The sequence below is a fragment of the Lobosporangium transversale genome, assembly GCF_002105155.1.
Source record: "Lobosporangium transversale strain NRRL 3116 chromosome Unknown BCR41scaffold_19, whole genome shotgun sequence".
NCBI classification, from domain to species: Eukaryota; Fungi; Mortierellomycota; class Mortierellomycetes; order Mortierellales; family Mortierellaceae; genus Lobosporangium; species Lobosporangium transversale.
In genome coordinates this window covers 479,996-498,842 of record NW_019028997.1, presented here as the reverse complement: position 1 = coordinate 498,842, position 18,847 = coordinate 479,996, and the positions used below count along the sequence as shown (strand labels likewise).

The following is an 18,847-nucleotide window of genomic DNA, read 5'->3' as shown; positions in this document are numbered from 1 at the left end:
TAGATAGACGCGTGCTTTGGTAAGACTTGGAAGGGAAATATACAAAAGCCTTCATAGTAAGATAGGTGCTGTGAAGGAGTAAAATAAAAATCTTCAGGGTCTGAAAGAATATCAAACCTTATTTTTTGTGTGCCGATTTAAGACTCAAGTGGCTTAGTGCATCTAGCCTGCCTGGACTGGACTAGGTAATGTAACCTTGATACCTTAATCTTGTGAACAAATTGCACAGCTGCCATCACCTCTCGTCATTCAATTCAACTCTTCAAAAAAAAAAAAAAAAGGGAAAAAAAGAGAAATCACCGCCGACCTTTAATTATCAAGATTTATATACCATGATCGCATTGGGACTTGAAGGAAGCGCTAATAAATTGGGTGTTGGATTGATTAAACATGACATGTCGACCACACCACCGACCGTGACTATCCTCTCGAATGTTCGCCACACATATCACCCTCCACCGGGTGAAGGGTTCTTACCCAAGGACACGGCACTACACCATCGTACCTTTATCATAGAGTTGATCAAGAACGCGATGGCAGAAGCAAATATCACGCCAAAGGATATCGATGTCATTTGCTTCACAAAGGGGCCTGGTATGGGAGGGCCTCTGACGAGCGTAGCAACCGTGGCTAGGACATTGGCATTGATGTGGAATAAAGAACTCGTGGGTGTCAATCACTGTGTTGGACGTAAGTTTTTTTTACTTCTCCTCTCCTTCTCTTTTTTTTTTTTAAAAAAAAAAAAAAAAAAAAAAAAGCTGGTATATACACGTGCATGTGAAAAAGTGGCCAGAAAGCGCATGTTTGTTGATCACTTTCTTTGCATCCTTATATTTTATCGCCCAAAAACAAAAAAAAATTAGACATTGAAATGGGCCGTCAGATCACAGGGGCAGAAAATCCTGTAGTGCTCTATGTCTCTGGAGGGAACACACAGGTGATTGCTTACGCAGATAAACGGTATAGGATCTTTGGAGAGGCATTGGATATCGCGGTCGGAAACTGCATTGATCGGTTCGCCAGAGTCCTTGGTTTACCAAACGATCCTGCACCAGGTTATAATGTAGAACAATTGGCAAAGAAGGGTTCCAAATTGATTGATCTGCCCTACACAGTCAAGGGTATGGACGTATCCTTCAGCGGGGTGTTATCCTATATCGAGACGAACGCACCGGCGCTTTTGGCATCTGGAGAATATACAGAGGCCGATCTATGTTTTTCATTACAGGAAACACTTTTTGCGATGTTGGTGGAGACAACGGAGAGAGCGATGGCGCACATTGGTTCGAAGGAGGTGTTGATTGTGGGAGGAGTTGGATGTAATATGAGATTACAGGAGATGATGTCGCAGATGGCTAGTCAGCGTGATGGGAAAGTGTTTGCGACAGATGAGAGGTTTTGTATTGATAATGGGATCATGATCGCACAGGCAGGTATTCTTGCTTATCAAACTGGGTATACAACTCCCTTGGAGAAGACATGGTGTACACAACGGTTCAGGACAGACGAGGTGTTTGTAGCGTGGAGAGACTAAATGAAGAATAAATAAATGTAGAGGGAGGATTTCATACTGCAATAGAATAAACAGTGATGTAATAATATATATTTATATATTTCTATTATAGTGTCTGAAGTAGGAAAGTAGGCCGATAGAGTGAGACAATGGTGTTGTATGCAGCTATGCCGAGAGAAAGAGAAAGAGAAAGAGAAAGAGAAAGAGAAAGAGAAAGAGAGGAAAAAAATCATACAAATAGCAGCAATGGACCTCCTTCTTCTTTTTGCTACTTCTTTTTTTTTTAAAAAAAAAAAAAAAAACAACCTCATAACACACTCATAACGATAAAAAAAAAAAAAAAAACACCCGTTCACTATCTTTATCCAGCTCTATTCCATACTATTTACACATCATGGACACATCTTCATCCAACAAGGTTCAACAAGGTCCCGTAAGTGGCAAGGATCAAGTCCACAATGGAGCTGCAGCTGCAGCTGGAGCACAAACAGCGCAAACCACAAACCAAGAACACCAACCCGATTGGGATATGTATCCAGGAGCTATTCGCAAGATCGAAAATCAAGGCAGCGACAAGGATGTTGAAGCACTACATAATCTGGAGCACAGCTGTGAGAAAAACACACAACGCAAGTTGTAAAAAGAGAGAACAAGTTGAAAAAGCTGGAATAAAATAAAAAAAAATCTTTTATTAACTCGAAGCATTGGTGGAAGGAGTTCATTACGGGATCTTGGTTACCTTTGATTATCGAGTATCGAAAAAGAATAAAAAATAAATTATGAGAGAGTATAAGGTGCAGGCAAAAAAAAAAAAAAGTTCTCACGGGCTTCAGTCCCTCCGATCGTTTTTATTCTCTCCGTGCGCGATCGAAGGATGAACGTTTATGCACAAAAAAAAAAAAAACCAATTGACCTCAAGACCTCAGTGAAAAACAAGTATTTCAACAGCTTTTTCTTCTTCACATCTTTTTAACTTCTATAATTTCATACACATCAAGACCTCTCTTTTTCTTTTCATCTCTCCCTAACCTCTTCCAGTTTCTTTATCCGAGAACTTTGATACTTTACTTCTGCTACGCTATGAGTCCTAATAACAGAATCCAGGGTAACATTCTAAAGGGCAAAGATGACATTGTGTAGAAAGGAAGATGGGCAATGCTTCTTTTCTCTTACTAAAGAGGCTTTTTTTGTACTTTTTTTTTTTTTTTTTTTTTTTTTTTTTAGGAGGAACTGTGGTTGAAATGCAGGTAGAGCAAGGAGTAGTCATATAAATATATGTGTGTATATTGTAGGGATGCATCGCTTTGGTTACTGACAACTGCGCTTGGCATTTACATGCGAACATTTGCTTGTCATTCCGATTGTCTAGGGTGATGAAATGACACGCATCATTTGGGATGTCATTCGAGACAAGGTAAAAAAAAATATTGTTTATTTTTGGAGCATGGAGAGCATGGGGCACATTTCACTTTTTGTGTTCGTCATTTGTGGAGGTCGTTACGTAGCACATACATGTGTTCAATTTTATATTTTTTCTCACAGTTACCATGTTACCATTACTGCATCCATAGCTCATCCTTCCTTATGTCGATTTAGACATCAAGTTCTTTGATCTGGGAATCCAGCATCGTGATAAAACTGATGATCAAGGTAAGAAAAAGAAAAAAGAATGGATCAAAAGTAAAACAAGGTGGGAAGGGAAGCGGAAGGGGAAGGAGGGGAAGGAGTTTCTTTTATGTCTTCACCACGGTCCTACTGGCCCCTCTCCTCTTTCAAATGGACTTTTTGACTAGGAAATGGACTTGATTTGAGAGAGGCCATGATGTTTCTTTCAATAAAAGAACATATAACACTTTTTACCCATAGAAATGTTATTCACTGGCATTTTCTTTGGATAGTTTCTGTTCTATCGACATTTATATAAATACTTTTATTATATTTTTATCAATCTTATTTTGTCTACTGCGGTGCCTTACTGGATTCGCTGACTGACATAAACGCGTGCTCTCTCTCTTTCTTTTTCTCTTTGTTAAAAAACTATTGCAACAGTCACGATCGATGCCGCTGAGGCAATCAAGAAATACAAGGTCGGAATCAAGTGTGCTACGATCACTCCGGATGAAGCCCGTGTCAAAGAATTCAACTTGAAGCAGATGTGGAAGTCGCCTAATGTAAGGATCTCGCACAGCAACATTTATACATGTATTTTCTTTTTCTTTTCTTTTTTTTTCCCTTTCTTTCTTGAAGAGCAGTTTTACAGAGTTGATCTCTTTTATATTTTTTGTATCCAGGGAACAATTCGTAATATCCTTGGAGGCACAGTATTCCGTGAGCCGATTATTTGCAAAAACATCCCAAGGTTGGTCCCAGGATGGACCCAGCCCATTGTCTTGGGACGTCACGCTTTTGGTGACCAGTACAAGGCTACCGATTTGGTCGTAGATGCCCCCGGTCGCTTGGAACTTGTTTTCACACCCAAGGACGGATCTGAAATAAAAAGCTTTGTCGTCTATGACTTTGAGGGTCCCGGTGTTGCTTTGGGCATGTATAACCATGGTGAGGTAATTCCAGTCCTTTGTATACTTTTATAACAGCAGATATAATACTTGGGTATATCGTATATACATTGGCCTTAAAAAAAAGATCCTTAGCCTCATCATTATGGATCTTTAATCTATATAGTCAATCAGAGGATTTGCTCACTCTTGCTTCAAAGTGGCCTTGGACAAGAACTACCCTCTCTACATGTCCACCAAGAACACGATCTTGAAGAAGTACGATGGTCGATTCAAGGATATCTTCCAGGAAATCTATGACCGTGACTACAAACAACAGTTTGAAGCTAAAAAGATCTGGTATGAGCATCGCCTCATTGATGATATGGTTGCTCAGATGCTAAAGTCTTCTGGTGGGTTCGTTTGGGCTTGTAAGAACTATGATGGAGATGTCCAGTCAGATATTGTTGCTCAAGGTTATGGTTCGCTTGGTCTGATGACCTCAGTTCTGTTGACGCCTAATGGTCAGTGTTGCGAAGCAGAGGCTGCACATGGAACTGTGACACGCCATTATCGTGAACACCAACGTGGTCGTGAGACCTCGACCAATTCTATCGCATCCATCTTTGCCTGGACTCGAGGACTCGAGTTCCGTGCCAAATTGGATCAGAATGCCGCTTTACTCGACTTTGCACTTCAGTTGGAGCGCGTGTGCATTGAGACGATCGAGGCAGGACAGATGACCAAGGACTTGGCTCTGATCATCCATGGCGATAAGCTGAAGCGTGAACATTACCTCAACACATTTGAATTCTTGGATCGTTTGGCTGAGAACTTGCAAAAGAAGCGCGGACGCAAGTCAGCTTTGTAGGGCAAATAATCTTTTTTTTTTTTTGTGTGTGTGTGTGTGTGCAATGGAGTAATAAAAATAAATTAATGTTATCGATAAATTGACGGGCAAGTATTAGGTGTGTTACCAAAGCAAAAGAGCATTGCTCCTTTATCAGAGAGTGTACCCATGACCCATGCATTGATGAAACTTCCATTCCATGACAATTCGATGTTAAATGAATAAGTCGTCGCAATAAAAGGATTTCATCTTCCACATTGTAGCATCGTTGCATCAAAGGGTCCAAACTCAGGAACAAAGCAATAACGCATCAAAACAACAAACATGGGGCCAGGACAGGATCAGCCACGTGAATCTCATCTCATCTCACTCAAGGTGATGCGATTGTCGCGTCCATCACTTGTTACTGGTCATAGTCTCTACTTTGGGTCACCTCATGGGAAATCAAATCTTGCAACGGAAACAGAAACGACACTACAAACAGTTGGGGGCGCAAGGCCCAATATGACCTCTATCCTCACCAATGCACTCACCGAACTATCCCATAGTCAATTGGAAAGAGTCCATCCACCTTCTCCTGCAGCAAAAGTTATTCACCCTACATCTTCCCTTGAAGACCACGAGGAAACTGATGAGGCTCTGGATATGGGGGATTTCGGAGTCTCCGAATTGCTAACCATGCCAGCATCATTTGGAAACATCTACCTTGGCGAAACGTTCACATCATATATCTGTGCAAACAACGAATCTGCACACCCTGTTCGAGATGTGATCCTCAAGGCAGAACTTCAGACCTCCACCTTGCGGTTCGCCCTTTCAGACACTCTTAGTAACCAACAACGACATCAAGCACCCAACTCAAAATTATCCCAGGATACATCATCACCACACCTACAGCAACAACAACAACCACAGTCACCCACAGCCGGAAAACATATTCAGCTCCTAGAATCTGGGAAAACGAATGAAATAATTGTATCGCATGAAATTAAGGAGTTGGGAACCCATATCTTGGTATGCTCGATTCAATATACAACACTGGATGGACAGCAAAAGTCCTTCCGAAAGTTTTACAAATTCCAGGTGATGAACCCACTTTCGGTCAAGACCAAAGTCAACCATCCTTCTCCACCTACGGTCATAAATCAGGAAAGCAACCATAACGGAAGTGTTTCAGTAGCGGCTATGAGTGCCTCAAAAAGTGGACTTGTCTTGTTGGAGGCGGTGATCCAAAACGTCTCTGGGGTGACAATGTGGATTGAGCGGATGCGGTTCGAGGTTGCAGATGCGTTTACGGCCAGAGACCTGAATGTTGTGATTGAGGATGATGACGATGAGGATGATGACGATGAGGATGATGACGATGACGATGACGATGCTACTAAAATTAATGATAATGGTACGAAGGATACAGAGCAATCAAAGGTCAGCATTTTCGGGGAACATGATTACTTTGCACCAAATGATGTCCGACAATACCTCTATGTACTTACACCAAAACCAGGAAAGGAGCTCTTAGCAAAGACAACAAACATCCTAGGCAAAATGGATATTCTCTGGCGATCCCAATTTGGAGAGACAGGTCGGTTACAGACGAGCCAGCTGACACGAAAGCCAGTGCCGTTGGATGAGATTGCAGTCCAAGTGGTCAAGATACCAGAGAGAATCTATTTGGAAGAGGTTTTCACGATGGAGATTGTGATCAAGAACCAATCCTTGGGAGGATCCACAGCGGCGCAACAACAACAACAGCAGCAACAATACCAATCACAATCACAATCGCAATCGCAAACGCAGTCATCTCAGAATCAATCCAATCAACCGCAACCTGGTCAAATATCCCGTTCAAGTTCCACGCAATTTTCAGGACGACCAGCAAGTCCAAGTCTTGGTATTCTAGCGAAACCTCCAGCGGCGGTTGCAAGGGGAGGCGTAGTTCCAACCAATCGTTCATTTGATACATCTTCAGGGCAATCGAGTCAGCAACAACAACAACAACAGCCACAACAACATCAACAACATCCACAGCCATCATTGGCACAGGATCAAAATTCGATGAAATTAATTTTGACAGGTGTGAAACAAAAGATGGGAGCGGTCCTGTTGAGTGGACCGAACAGTCGGCAGTTGGGGGCTGTTCCTGCAGGGGGCGAAGTACGGGTTCGATTAGATTGGTTCCCGTTGGTGGGAGGCGTGCAAAAGATCGGAGGTATTCGAATTGTGGATATCATTTCTGGATACACAGTCGAGGTAGATCATTTGACAAACTGTTTTGTTGAGCATACGTGAGAGAAAGAAAAGAAAATAAAGATACAAACACAAATAAACATAAGATGAGTTCCATAAATGAATGAATATTCATTCACAATGCCTTTCATTTGTATGGCTCCCTGGTTTTTTGTTTCAGAACATGTGTTCTCTTTCTTTCTCTCTTTCTTTCTCTCTCTCGGTCTATCTTGCTCTATCTCAATCTCCTCGCTCAATCTCCAAATTTCTTTTTCATTGTAAACAGGGCAAGAAAAAGAAAAAGAAAAGGAAAAAAGCTCCCATGCTATGCAATGTCCTCCCCGTCCTAGTTCGCCACTTTTATCTTTTGCAATTAAAATTGCATCTTCTTAGTCATTACTATATTGTTATTTAATATTAATATTGTCATTGCTATTAATTTAGTTTACTGTTATTATATCATAACCGCTATTGCTTTACTATTTTTTTTTTTTTTTTTTTTTACCTTATTATTATTTACTGCTTTAATGTATTCCCATAACTATGATGTCTGTTATCAAGAAAGGCAAAAACGCACAAATAAAGTCGAATGATCGAATATGATGCCATCGAACCGACAGAAAATAAAAATCTGTATGGGTCTACAAGACAACGAGAAACAGAGCTGGTCGGATCGCTCGACTCTTTAAAGTTTTATTACAAATCGGCGCTTCTTTCCCATCCATCCTCCCCCATCTGCATCCGCATCTGCAACAAATCTTTTTTATCTGCGAGAATGAGATTTGAAGAGATTAAGACATGTGACAAAAAAAAATCGGTTATTCGCCTTTTTCTCATTCGCTGATAAGCAAAACTTGACGTGACTTAAACGGTTCTGCAACATCTCCCTTTCTCCATTGAGATGGAGAGAAAGAATGAAAAGAAAAAGAGAGTGGGGTATAAACTAGATGGTTTAAGATATATATCGCACATAATAATGGGTAATACAGTGAACCAGGCACAGAGAGAAAAAAAAGAACGACCTAACCCACAGGTTGTGTAATAAACAATCGTGGGAATTAGGAAATTAAAAAAATAAGCCGATAAATAAAAATAAGCTCTATTGACATGCCCTGTGCGGGGAGGGATGAACAAATGGCGAATGAGTGTGGGAAAGAAAAGAAAAAGAAGAAATGAACGTGGCAGAGCACAATGTTTTTCCTATTCTTTCGCCTCTTCCCCCTTTTTTCTTCTCTCTTCTCTTTCTTTGCTTCTTCATAGTCATAGTCCAGCATCCCGTCTCACCGTCCTTTTTAGGAAAGCATTCAAAGTGAAACCAGGGTATTTTGTGGGGCATCAAGGAGTATAGTAAAATGACATAATTTGCGACTCTACTAATCCATTGGACGTAAAGAAGAAAAAAAAAAAAAAAAAAAAACCTGCGATCGTCCGACTATCTCCTACCTCTACTCCACCAGGGTGTAAAAAAAAAAAAAAAAAAAAAAAAAAAAAAACGGTAGAAGATCAACAGCCAGACAGCCAACAGGTTGCAATACTAAACCAACCACAATCCCCACAACCTCATTCTAAGAAAGCAAGTGGACTCTTTAGTTTTTTTTTTTTTTTTTTTTTTTTTTACAAGTAATAAATAGGCTTTGGATCTCCCACATTTACTTCTTTGACTTGACATGACAAAAAGAATAAAAAACAATTTCAACTAGTTTCTGTTCCTCCTCTCCCTTTTCATATTATCTCGTATCCATAATTGCTCAATCTTCCGAGTCAGAGATACAATTGTTTGTCTGAAATCCTTCTATATCCTCACCACATCTTATACCTTACATCTCACATCTAAAATGATCTCCGATCCTCACTTCAATGTAAGTTGGCCTTAATTTTTTAATTTGATCGTTTATTTTTTATAGATAGTACTAAAAAAAAAAAAAAAAAAAAAAAAAGAAAAGAAAAGGAAAAGAAAAGAGGATAGTTTTTAAAAGAACCTACTACAGTTTAATTAAAAGAATAAAGAAATAAAAGTAAAAAAGGAAAGAGCGTTGCCAATTCGTGTCGTCAATTGCTTGCATCAGGCGCAACTTTGTGCTCACGATTAGAATTAATAACCCTTTTTCTTTTATTTTTTTTATCTTTTACATTGCGTTCTTCTTTAATAGAAAGATGCTGTCATCTCATCAATACCCAAAGGAAGATCCTCAAAAGATAACATGTCAGCCATCTCACGGATGCCTTTACCGTTTTTTTCAAGTAATAGGGACAAGACCTTTGGCCCTGAACAAGGATTGAACCCCAACAAATCAACAATCAACAGCCCTGAACAACCACCTTCCTCTTCTTCTTTTACCCTAAATGTAAATCATACCCTTCCTTGGTCAAAACGCTTCGCTCAAGCAAAAGCGGTCAGACCTCTGACTGTTTCCACCAATTCCTCCTCCTCCTTCTCTTCTTCCTCTATATCCTCCTACACCTCCTCCTCCTTTTCTTCCCTCTCTTCCCTTTCAATTTCCCTTGGTTCAAATCATCCGGGTGAAGGTGGCAGTAATGTTCGTGAACTTTTTGCTACTCGCTTCAGACACTTCCGTAGCTCCAGTGGCTTCCTGTCATTCGCCGTGGGTCTCGCTCTTTTCGTGGACGCGTTATGTTATGGGGTCATCATGCCCATTACCCCTTTTATCCTCGAGGATCTGGGGTACAATTCCACAGCGAATGGCGGGCTTGTTGCGTGTTATGGTTTTGGTCACTTTATTGCTTCGCCCATCGCGGGCATCATCTCTGATAGGTTAAACAATCGCCGGAAACTGATGATTGCCGGACTAATATCCTTATTGATGTCCACCTTCCTGTTTATGGAATCCACAGAGAGCTTTTCGGTAAGTTCTAAAGAGCATTTTTATTTTATTTATTCATTTTGACGCAGCAATCAATGCTAAATAACTTAACTTTATATTTTTGTTTCCTAACTTTTTTTTTTTTTTTTTTTTTTTTTTTTTTAAAAAAAATTGTTTTATCAAGCTTCTTTTGCTTTCTCGCTTCTGCGCTGGTCTCGCAGGAGGCTCGACTGTCACTCTAGGCTTCGCTTTGCTCTCTGATACCTATCCTTCAAACCAGTTGGGAGTCGAGATGGGCAAGGCCTTGGTTGGTCAGGCCGTTGGGTTGATGGCTGGCCCTCCCCTAGGAGGTGCTCTCCTTGAACATGTTGGTCCAAGAGCTCCTTACATCTTTTGTTTGGTCCTCATCGGGCTTGATCTTTGTGTTCGCCTGTCATTTATCGAGGCACAGAGGGAGAAAGTGAAGGCTATAAAGGACTTTTTGAGAAATAATTACAATCAACCCCTTGATAGGATCACAGTCCAGAGTCCAAGTGATGATACATTGGACTACAACTCTACTTTGCCATCAATGACCACAACAACATGCACATCCAGATTTGAGACGATTAAAGGCCTTCTCTCGAGTAAACGTTTGATCACTGCGCTGTCGATCAGTTTCTTGGATGGCTTTCTCTTTGCAGGTAAAAGAAAGAAAAAAAATGAAATAAAAGTGCTTTTTCTTTTTTTCTTTTTTTTTTTTTTTTGTTTCATGTCGTAATTAGCAATTGACACATTTTTTTCCCTCCTTCTTCTTTATTTAAACAAATCCAGTGTTCGAGCCAGTGTTACCTCTTTACCTAAGTCGTCAATTCAATCTTTCAGAGACCCTGATCGGTCTCTCCTTTCTTGCTTTAAACCTTCCTACGTTCATATCTCCCATTGCCGGCTGGTTCTCGGATAAACATGGAGCAAAGATCATGTCTGCTGTTGCGATTGGATTCTGTACTATCTTTGTGGTCCTCCTCGGTCTACCTGGAAACCCTCTTTGGGCTATTGTCCTCCTGTTGACTGCGATTGGATCCATGTTCTCAATCTACTTGACCCCAGTCCTGGGTGAAATTTCGGCCGTAGTTCGGACCACGGGTGCAGGCGATGGATTTGCTAGGGCACTCGCGTGTTCCAACATGTGTTTTTCACTGGGGACAGCTCTGGGATCTTTATTAGGGACAGTTGTTTATGAGGGAGCAAGTATGATCTGGACCTGTGTCTTGATCGCCATTGCGAATATGTGTGTGTTGCCATTGGTGTTGTTGTTCATGGGTGGGAAAGCTCAGAAGGCAAGGGATCAAGCACAATATGAGAAGGATATGTTGCAGATTGATACGATGTGGAGCAAGGTTGAAGAAGAACAACGGAAACTACAGCAACAACAGCAACAACATCAACGTCAAGAACAAGAGCAGCATCATTATCATCACCATCATCATCAATTGACAGAGAAATTTGATGGTGAGGAGATGGAGGAGGTCATTATTGTGAGTGATGATAAAGTTATACCCCCTTCAAAAGCCTAAAAAGAGGACCGGAAGGAAAAAAAAAAAAAAAAAAAAAAAAAGACTTACAAGACACGCTTATATACCTTATACTCCCACCAATCTATTCAATCTTCTATTTCTTAAAGTCGTAGAGGTTTCACAATGAGCTAAGAGATTTGTTTCAGACTAAGCAGTCACATCACGAGCCTAACAATCAATAATTTTTTTTTTTTTTTTTCAATAAATGCGCTAGAGTCCTCGCCAAAAAGTCATAAACTGGATATATTTTAAAATACTCAATTTGAATTAGAATTTGAAGAACAAAAAAATTACGTACCAAGACAGAAATTCATATACTTTTTGAATAGAATGAATGATTGGATGCCATCAATTCAATCGTCGTTCTTGATTAAAAATACTAGAATTTGCTGGGAATGGACAACCTCATCCTCATTGCCAACCTACTTTACTCGTACTGTTGAAACAGTGGATCTTACGCCAGATACTGGAAGCATGTTTGATTGTGAAAGAGAATAGAGGAATATCTTGTTGATAACAGATCCGTAAAAATTAAAACTTTGAAGTTTGTACGAATTTTAAAAATGGAAGTATTCTATTCAATTTAAAAGCCTGAAAAATATATCCAGTTTATGACTTTTTGGCGAGGACTCTATTTGCCCTTCCAAAAAATGAAGACCCCAATGATAGGTTCCTTAAACCCTTCACATACATACAGTCGTCCCTCAGTAATTCGTAAAATTTTTGAGGGAACTGGTCTGTTATTATTCACTCCAATTCAATTTCAATTATACATATTGGTGGGCTCCTTTATTCTTTTTTTTTCTCATTTTTTGAATTTTTCATATTTTTTTAAACAGCCACCCTTTGTGTGTTTTGTATGCAGAATAGTGAAAAATACATAGGGTGGCTGTTTAAAAAAATATGAAAAATTCAAAAAATGAGAAAAAAAAAGAATAAAGGAGCCCATCAATATAACTGAAATTGAATTGAAGTGAATAAAAACAGACCAGTTCCCTCAGTAATTCGCGAATTACTGAGGGACGACTGTACATGATAATAATAATAATAATAATAATAATAATAATAATAATAATAATAATAATAATAATAATAATAATAACCAGGTTTCAATGGCAGGTCCCTTCAACTCTTGATACATAGTATATAACCAGATACCCATGATGAGTTTCCTCAACCCCTAAAGCATAGAATAACTAGACCTTAATGATGGCTTGCTTCAACTATTAATGCATAATAATTCATTAGTTCCTTCAAACGTCGCCTATGAGCCTCAAGCGTATGCCTTTTAATAACCACATCTCAATGATTGGTTTATTCAAACGCTATTAATACGGCCATGAGTTTGAGACGCTTTGTCGCTCTTTTTGGTTAGTCCTTTTCAATTATAAGAGTTTTGTTAAGTAAACCATTTATATTTGAAAAGGGGCTAACCAAAAAGAGTGACAAGCTTGACCTTAACTTTAATTGAGAAACATGGTCTGTGCCTAGGGGTACGGACTACAATCACGATCGCTTTAAAGATAAGCCTCAGGACTATTGGAGGCCATATGGCATCGATGAAAATATCTCAGTTGGGGATCTTGCCCACTTCGCGCGCTCGTACCTCTGTATCCAGTCCACATCAACTGAGTCTGAGCGTTTGTTCAGTAAGGCAGGGCTAGTCCTCTCTCCACTTAGGATCAACCTCAGGGATCGAAATGTGCGCAACATCATTTTTAGTCACAGCTTTGAGAAGATTCGGACTTTGTTAGACTTACAATGAAATAAATTAAGCGTTTTTATCTACACTGCGCGTCAACAGTGTTGTATTTTGTCCACTACTTGTGAAAGTAGTATAAAGTGATCGGCAATATTAAGTTTTAATCGCTTTATTCTGAAAGATGCTTCTATATTTTGGACTCCATCAATGAAACTCGCTATATTTTAATCAGTGCTCCTATTCGAACTGAAACTTTGTCAATTATGATGTTTCAGATTAAAATAATAAATATCAATTGACAAAGTTTCAGTTCGAATAGGAGCACTGATTTTAATGCTCAGACGGAGGCCCAGGCCGTTGTGATGACATAAGGACATCTTCCTTTGACTTTGCAGCTTTTTTTCTGATTACTCATCGTAATGTGGTAATTCTTCATCTATTAATTCTCGAAGCTAATATCTAGGATCAACTAGAGGATTTACAAACCACTCATCAATTTCAAAGAATGTATTGATCAAGCAGATGTCGGGCGCGTTTCACCCCTTTCTTTTATGAGAGCGTTCTTGAGTTAGAAGACAAGTCAACTAATAGGACATTGGATAGGCCAGAGAGCAACTTTAACATGGCATTATGTTTAAATTTTACTTTGATATCCCGATGAGAATATGCCGTATCGCCATGCCGGTTGAAGAAACAAATGATAAAAAAACTATCCCTCATACCATTTTTAATGATTTACACTTAACATCTGCCTCAAGAATAAAGTATATATTCCACGGAGTGACAACCATGGTGCCTGAGGGATAGGGACTTCAGCATTGCTAAGCCAGGGCAAGACTTCTTTTACTAAACCCAAAAAGAGTGGCAAGAGAAGAATCTAGTACAATCGTATCAGTGTTACTTGGCGTCACAGACGATGATTATCGGTCTTTAAGATCTTTGAGATATAGAGATATAGAAGCCTAGCTATGGAAGTAGAAGTTGGCTTTGACTATATATAGTCAACATTAGTAATAAAGAGAAAGCAGAGGCAGAGATGCCGAGCATTTGCTGAATTATTAAAGTACATGGCCGCTTTGCGAGACAAGATCAGACAAATAAAGTTAATCTGTCAACTGTTTGTGGTATTAAGTGTGTCTTTAGGGATGATGCAGAAGGTTCTCTGAGAATTGAATGAGAATGGCAATGGCAATGGCAATGGCAATGGTAATGGTAGTGCGAAAAGAGAAGAAGCCTGTTATGCATGCAGATGATTGTGGATTTTTTTATTCAAGGACAAGCCTGTGTGCTTTTCTTCAGGTTAGCGCTGTTTGTGCAATAGGTTTGTGCTGTTTTCAGAACAGGTTCGCGCTGTTTGGGCATTAGGTTTGTGCTTGTTTTCTTCCAGCACGTGCTGGAAATCGAAACATCACGCCCTTTCTCTTCAGGCTCAGATCTCTGCACAAGTGTGACTTGCATTGCCAAGCTCTTTTTTTTTTTTTAACGTACAATGGTATGAAGCTTGGGAGTTTTTTGGGTCTTCAAGGAGTATGTGATGAGCATAAAGGGTTGTATGGTGCACAGGCACAACATCTTAATAACATGATCAACTCAAGAGAATGTGTCAATGTTCCTTCAAAAAGCTGAATGGCCTATATGAGGAATGAACAAATATTGACAGGGTATATTGCCTCTGCTGCACAAGCAATGATAATAAACAGCCATTTTATGCAGGAATCCCATATAACACCGCACATATTGTATGTTAACGATTGTCTTTATAGTAGTCCACTTAACTTTCAGTGGACATTCTAACAACAGTCCTGCATCGTTCTTAGGGGCTCAATTGCAATAGAAGCTTTTAAGGCTATCATAAACTGTAATCAAAGTTGTATTATAGTAAAAGCGGAAAAAGTGATCAGTTGACATCTGACAAATTCAGATTTATAATCCTTTTCAAATGTCCCCTTCGATGATCATTTCAGTCCTCCTGGGGAGCAAGTAGAGTGTGAACAAACGTTTATCTGAGGGACATGGAAAATGAGAAATGAGTTCTTTGCGCACTAAAGATTGTCACGTCACAATGACCCAGAAAATGGCACGTGGCTGATTTGAAAAAAATATTTTCTCACACATCGCCTAACCTTAAAATAAAGGATCAATTGCAATTGTCGCTCCTTTCTTTCCTTTCTTTCCTTTGCTTCACTTCATTTTTGCACTCTCTCCCTCTTCCTTTATCACTTTTTTCATATTTCACCCCAGTTTTGCTCCCATCAATTTTGCTCTTTTATTTATTCCAAGCCTTCATCTATTGCCTTTCCTTTCCTTTCCTTTCCTTTCCTTTCCTTTCCTTTTTTTTGCCTTACACATTTTTCATTTTTGTTTTCATACAGCGACCACGAGTGTGAAAGAGTATAGAATATACCTTTGCCTATTTAACCATCATTCTCCCTGCATTTCAACCACACTCAGTCCCACTCATCTTAATTTTCAATGGCCACCACAAGGAGCCAAGCACAAAAAAAAATGACTGCAAATAAGCCTGAGGATGCCTCCACACTCAATAAACGAAAAAGAGCAAACCAGCACCCACAACGAAAAAAGCGCGCCATCCCACTGCTGCTGCTGAACTGCGTTGTCGAGGGAGAAGCAACGTCGTTCCCAGTAGAGATTTTCTGCGATAAAACGGTCGGGATGCTCAAGCAAGCCATCAAGGTAGCAAAGAAGCCAGAACTTGATCATGTTGCTGCAGATAAGCTCATCCTCTACAAGGTCTCCATCCCTGACAAAGGCGAGGCCATCTTTGAGTCAGAAATCGAGTCAAAAGAGGCTCTTACAGTCGCATCAAAGGAGCTTGGGGACATATTTAATTCTGAACTTCCAAAGGAAACTATCCATGTTTTTGTCAAGCCACCACAGCGAGGTATATCTTTGGCTCTTGATGGACTGATTGTTGATATTTCCAGCTGATGAAGCTTGGTTTATATCTTAAACGGCCATGTGCATAATATCACCATTTGGTTTGTGTCTTGATAACTCAACGTTCTTTCTCATTATTCGCTTTTGATACTTAGCTCAGAAAAGAAAACAAGATGGAGATTCTGGTGAGTGCTTTTGGCCGAGAACCTGGTTATTGATCATTTTAGAGTGATGTGCAATAAATCAAGAATATTAACTTTGATCACTCTATCTCCTTTATCAGACTCACCCTCTAAAAAAGCTCGTCCAAGTATAAGTAGAGATGCTCTTATGGATGCGATTACAGAAGCAGGGCTTGTAACGAAAGGGATAGTGGATGGTGACCCTGACATCTCGCCTCTCAACTCGAAAGAGAGGGTCAAGCTGCTTTCGTACATGGGGGCGGCATCAAGAGGTAGTATTTACCACAGCATTATTAGCGTGGCTCGCGAGCTCCGAAATTCTGGTGGTATCAAGGGTTCCAAAATATTGACTGCCCCTGAGGGTCGTGTCTTCCCTGTTGTCGGAACAAGGCATCTTTATATCAGAGAAGAATATAAAAAGCTTTATGACCATATTACAACCTTAATCAAGACTCCTCGTACAAGATGGCGCAAGAACCGATACTTTGTCACTGGAACGCCTGGAATTGGGAAGTCAGCCTTTTTGGTCTACTTTGCCGTCCGCCTCCTTGCAGAGCATGACGAAGAGAATCCACCGATTATTGTTTTCCATGAAAAGAAGAATACCAATTGTTATGTTTATGGAGGAACAACTTGCCAACGTAAAGGGAATATAACGATGTTCGAAGATTTCCTTGACCAACGTGAAACGTGGTATTTAGTTGATAGTGGTGAAAATCCTCAACCAGGTATAGCCAGGACGATATTTGCGGCATCACCAAAAACTCTCAATGAGCAGTACGCTGAACTCAGCAAGGAAACTACACCAATTAGCTACTATCACATGTCACTCTGGAGTTTGGACGAGCTTAAGGAATGTAGAGCCAATGTAGAGGATTATCATCCAATGGATGAAGAATTTTTGGAGGAGCTTTTTTACAAGTTGGGGGGAGTGCCAAGACAGGTTCTACAGTGTCCAGTCGATGTACTATCTGAAAAGCAAAAAGATATTAACCGCGCTAAAGACGCTGCGTTTTCCCGCGTCAATGCTGCCATTAACGCAGTCAGGAACCCAGCAGATCTTGTAGCGCTCTTTGCACGAGGAAAAGAAGCGAGTGAATTTAGTGGTCGTTTACTCCATAGAGTTCCCACTTCTGACCACTTCGGCTTCCACCTGGTATGGGCATCTCGTTGGGTCGAATCACGGATTATCGAGGAAATGAAAGATGACACTTGGCGCGATGTGTTGACGAAACTTGTCAAACGCGGAGAGGATATAGATAAAGGCCCACTGTTTGAAGTCTATGCTTATCACTTATTTCGACGTGGTGATATTAGATTTCCCTTTAGGGATCTTCAGTCAGGCGAAACAGGATTTCTTGATTTTCCAGCAAAACCAGAAGTGGTGCATATCCGGACTTCAAATGAATTATCAGGGCTCACTCAAGCAGCTGACAAGTTGTTTGTACCATCTATACCCACCTTTCCGTGCATTGATTTTGCATTGGGGCCCAACAAGCTATTTCAGGTTACAGTATCAGAGGAGCATCCGATCAAGCAAGCACCATTCAAGGAGATAATTGAATATATTACTGGACCCTGCTTGAAGGGAGACCAATCAAAGTCGAAGGGAAGTGATGATACCATTTTCCTCTATTTTGCGGTGCCAGGAAACATATATGATAATTTTAAAGTTCAGAACTTTCTTACCACCAAAGATACGGTCGTCAAGAATCCATATGTATGCTTAAAACATGTAAGACAGCGTGTCATAAAAATCGACATCGAAGCTGCATATTCAGGAGGAGCAGCCGGTACGAATCTGAAGAATTAAATCGAATACCAATCAAGTGGATGAAATTTTGTCTTTTTTAAAAAAAGCATTATACCCGTTCCTTGAGAATTTTTTACAATGGCTCATTCTTTATGAATGAAGCCATCATCATCCACTTACCTTTTAGACGAATAGATAGAGCGGTTTAATCCGTCCTCCCTTCTACTGGGGCATATAGAACTTTATAAAGCTTCCTGTGATCATCATGCGATCTTGTGTGCAGGATTTTGTGATACTATTATCAAAGAGTTTTGTAAAAACGGATAGAGATGAAGAATCCTGTGGAGAACCCAGTGAGAGTCTGATGATGAGACCCAAAACCATATTATTATCACCAGGACAGCTGGCATAGGAAATTATCCTTTCTCATATGTTTGTCATCTGGATGCTTGCCACTTGCGGAAGACCCATCAATTATTATCATCCAAGGCGCCAGAATGTTTAACCAGGAGCTAAGATGACAGCTCCGCTCTAAAGACATAAATGTCGTTTAAGCCCCATGGTGCGTACACGGAATGGCAACCTGTGATCAATGAGATCATATTAGTTGTATGTTCGGCCAATTCAGTGTCAGTATGTGAAGACGGTGCGTCTTGAATCTCTAGGCGTCCAGGGACATGGAATAAAAAAACATCAAGAATGTGGCCAAGGCTGCCACGCGCTTGACCGGTAAAATGTGATACAATATTGGATTGTGTCGTCAGTATATTCATAGTTCTCGGTATATTAATGCTACATGCTGTTGAGGGCATCAATCTCGCCAGAATCATCCCCTCTCACATCAATTACC

At 40.1% G+C, this 18,847-nt stretch overlaps 6 protein-coding genes across 6 annotated transcripts; all 6 read left to right on the top strand.

Moving 5' to 3' along the window:
* Positions 1 to 255: 255 nt before the first annotated feature.
* BCR41DRAFT_322896 (Gcp-like domain-containing protein) lies at positions 256 to 1,582 on the top strand. The gene is made up of 2 exons (XM_022021487.1): positions 256 to 690; positions 864 to 1,582. Exons 1-2 carry the CDS (start codon positions 333 to 335, stop codon positions 1,532 to 1,534), a joined length of 1,029 nt encoding a protein of 342 aa, XP_021881270.1. The 5' UTR covers positions 256 to 332; the 3' UTR covers positions 1,535 to 1,582.
* Positions 1,583 to 1,821: 239 nt separating this feature from the next.
* Positions 1,822 to 2,314, top strand: BCR41DRAFT_353986 (hypothetical protein). Its single transcript, XM_022024244.1, has one exon. It carries the CDS (start codon positions 1,908 to 1,910, stop codon positions 2,151 to 2,153), a length of 246 nt encoding a protein of 81 aa, XP_021881269.1. The 5' UTR covers positions 1,822 to 1,907; the 3' UTR covers positions 2,154 to 2,314.
* An 89-nt stretch (positions 2,315 to 2,403) lies between these two features.
* BCR41DRAFT_353984 (hypothetical protein) lies at positions 2,404 to 4,928 on the top strand. Its single transcript, XM_022024243.1, has 8 exons — positions 2,404 to 2,618; positions 2,738 to 2,758; positions 2,814 to 2,815; positions 2,881 to 2,927; positions 3,085 to 3,163; positions 3,563 to 3,684; positions 3,805 to 4,074; positions 4,196 to 4,928. The coding sequence occupies exons 4-8, from the start codon at positions 2,892 to 2,894 to the stop codon at positions 4,877 to 4,879; spliced, it is 1,191 nt and encodes a 396-aa protein (XP_021881268.1). The 5' UTR covers positions 2,404 to 2,618; positions 2,738 to 2,758; positions 2,814 to 2,815; positions 2,881 to 2,891; the 3' UTR covers positions 4,880 to 4,928.
* A 254-nt stretch (positions 4,929 to 5,182) lies between these two features.
* On the top strand, positions 5,183 to 5,974 carry BCR41DRAFT_306088 (hypothetical protein; the record flags this gene model as incomplete). The annotated part of the gene is made up of 3 exons (XM_022020816.1): positions 5,183 to 5,341; positions 5,483 to 5,687; positions 5,784 to 5,974. Coding segments are annotated over 3 exons (555 nt in total), but the record flags the coding sequence as incomplete, so codon positions are not given.
* Positions 5,975 to 9,720: 3,746 nt separating this feature from the next.
* BCR41DRAFT_279272 (major facilitator superfamily domain-containing protein) lies at positions 9,721 to 11,204 on the top strand (the record flags this gene model as incomplete). The annotated part of the gene is made up of 3 exons (XM_022020213.1): positions 9,721 to 9,948; positions 10,091 to 10,589; positions 10,720 to 11,204. Coding segments are annotated over 3 exons (1,212 nt in total), but the record flags the coding sequence as incomplete, so codon positions are not given.
* A 2,920-nt stretch (positions 11,205 to 14,124) lies between these two features.
* Positions 14,125 to 15,143, top strand: BCR41DRAFT_353978 (hypothetical protein). Its single transcript, XM_022024242.1, has 3 exons — positions 14,125 to 14,376; positions 14,486 to 14,609; positions 14,690 to 15,143. Exons 1-3 carry the CDS (start codon positions 14,344 to 14,346, stop codon positions 14,788 to 14,790), a joined length of 258 nt encoding a protein of 85 aa, XP_021881265.1. The 5' UTR covers positions 14,125 to 14,343; the 3' UTR covers positions 14,791 to 15,143.
* The last annotated feature ends 3,704 nt before the right edge of the window (positions 15,144 to 18,847 follow it).

Excerpts from the sequence above, each read along its gene's own strand:
- BCR41DRAFT_353986 (XM_022024244.1), top strand. The coding sequence starts at position 1,908 with ATGGACACATCTTCATCCAACAAGGTTCAACAAGGTCCCGTAAGTGGC.
- BCR41DRAFT_322896 (XM_022021487.1), top strand. The coding sequence starts at position 333 with ATGATCGCATTGGGACTTGAAGGAAGCGCTAATAAATTGGGTGTTGGA. Across the intron at positions 691-863 it reads TGTCAATCACTGTGTTGGAC|ACATTGAAATGGGCCGTCAG; the intron begins GTAAGTTTTTTT and ends AAAAAAAATTAG.
- BCR41DRAFT_353978 (XM_022024242.1), top strand. The coding sequence starts at position 14,344 with ATGGCAATGGCAATGGCAATGGCAATGGTAATG. Across the intron at positions 14,377-14,485 it reads TGGCAATGGCAATGGTAATG|GTTTGTGCTGTTTTCAGAAC; the intron begins GTAGTGCGAAAA and ends TTTGTGCAATAG. Across the intron at positions 14,610-14,689 it reads AGGCTCAGATCTCTGCACAA|GAGTATGTGATGAGCATAAA; the intron begins GTGTGACTTGCA and ends TGGGTCTTCAAG.
- BCR41DRAFT_353984 (XM_022024243.1), top strand. The coding sequence starts at position 2,892 with ATGACACGCATCATTTGGGATGTCATTCGAGACAAG. Across the intron at positions 3,164-3,562 it reads TGATAAAACTGATGATCAAG|TCACGATCGATGCCGCTGAG; the intron begins GTAAGAAAAAGA and ends CTATTGCAACAG. Across the intron at positions 4,075-4,195 it reads GCATGTATAACCATGGTGAG|TCAATCAGAGGATTTGCTCA; the intron begins GTAATTCCAGTC and ends TAATCTATATAG.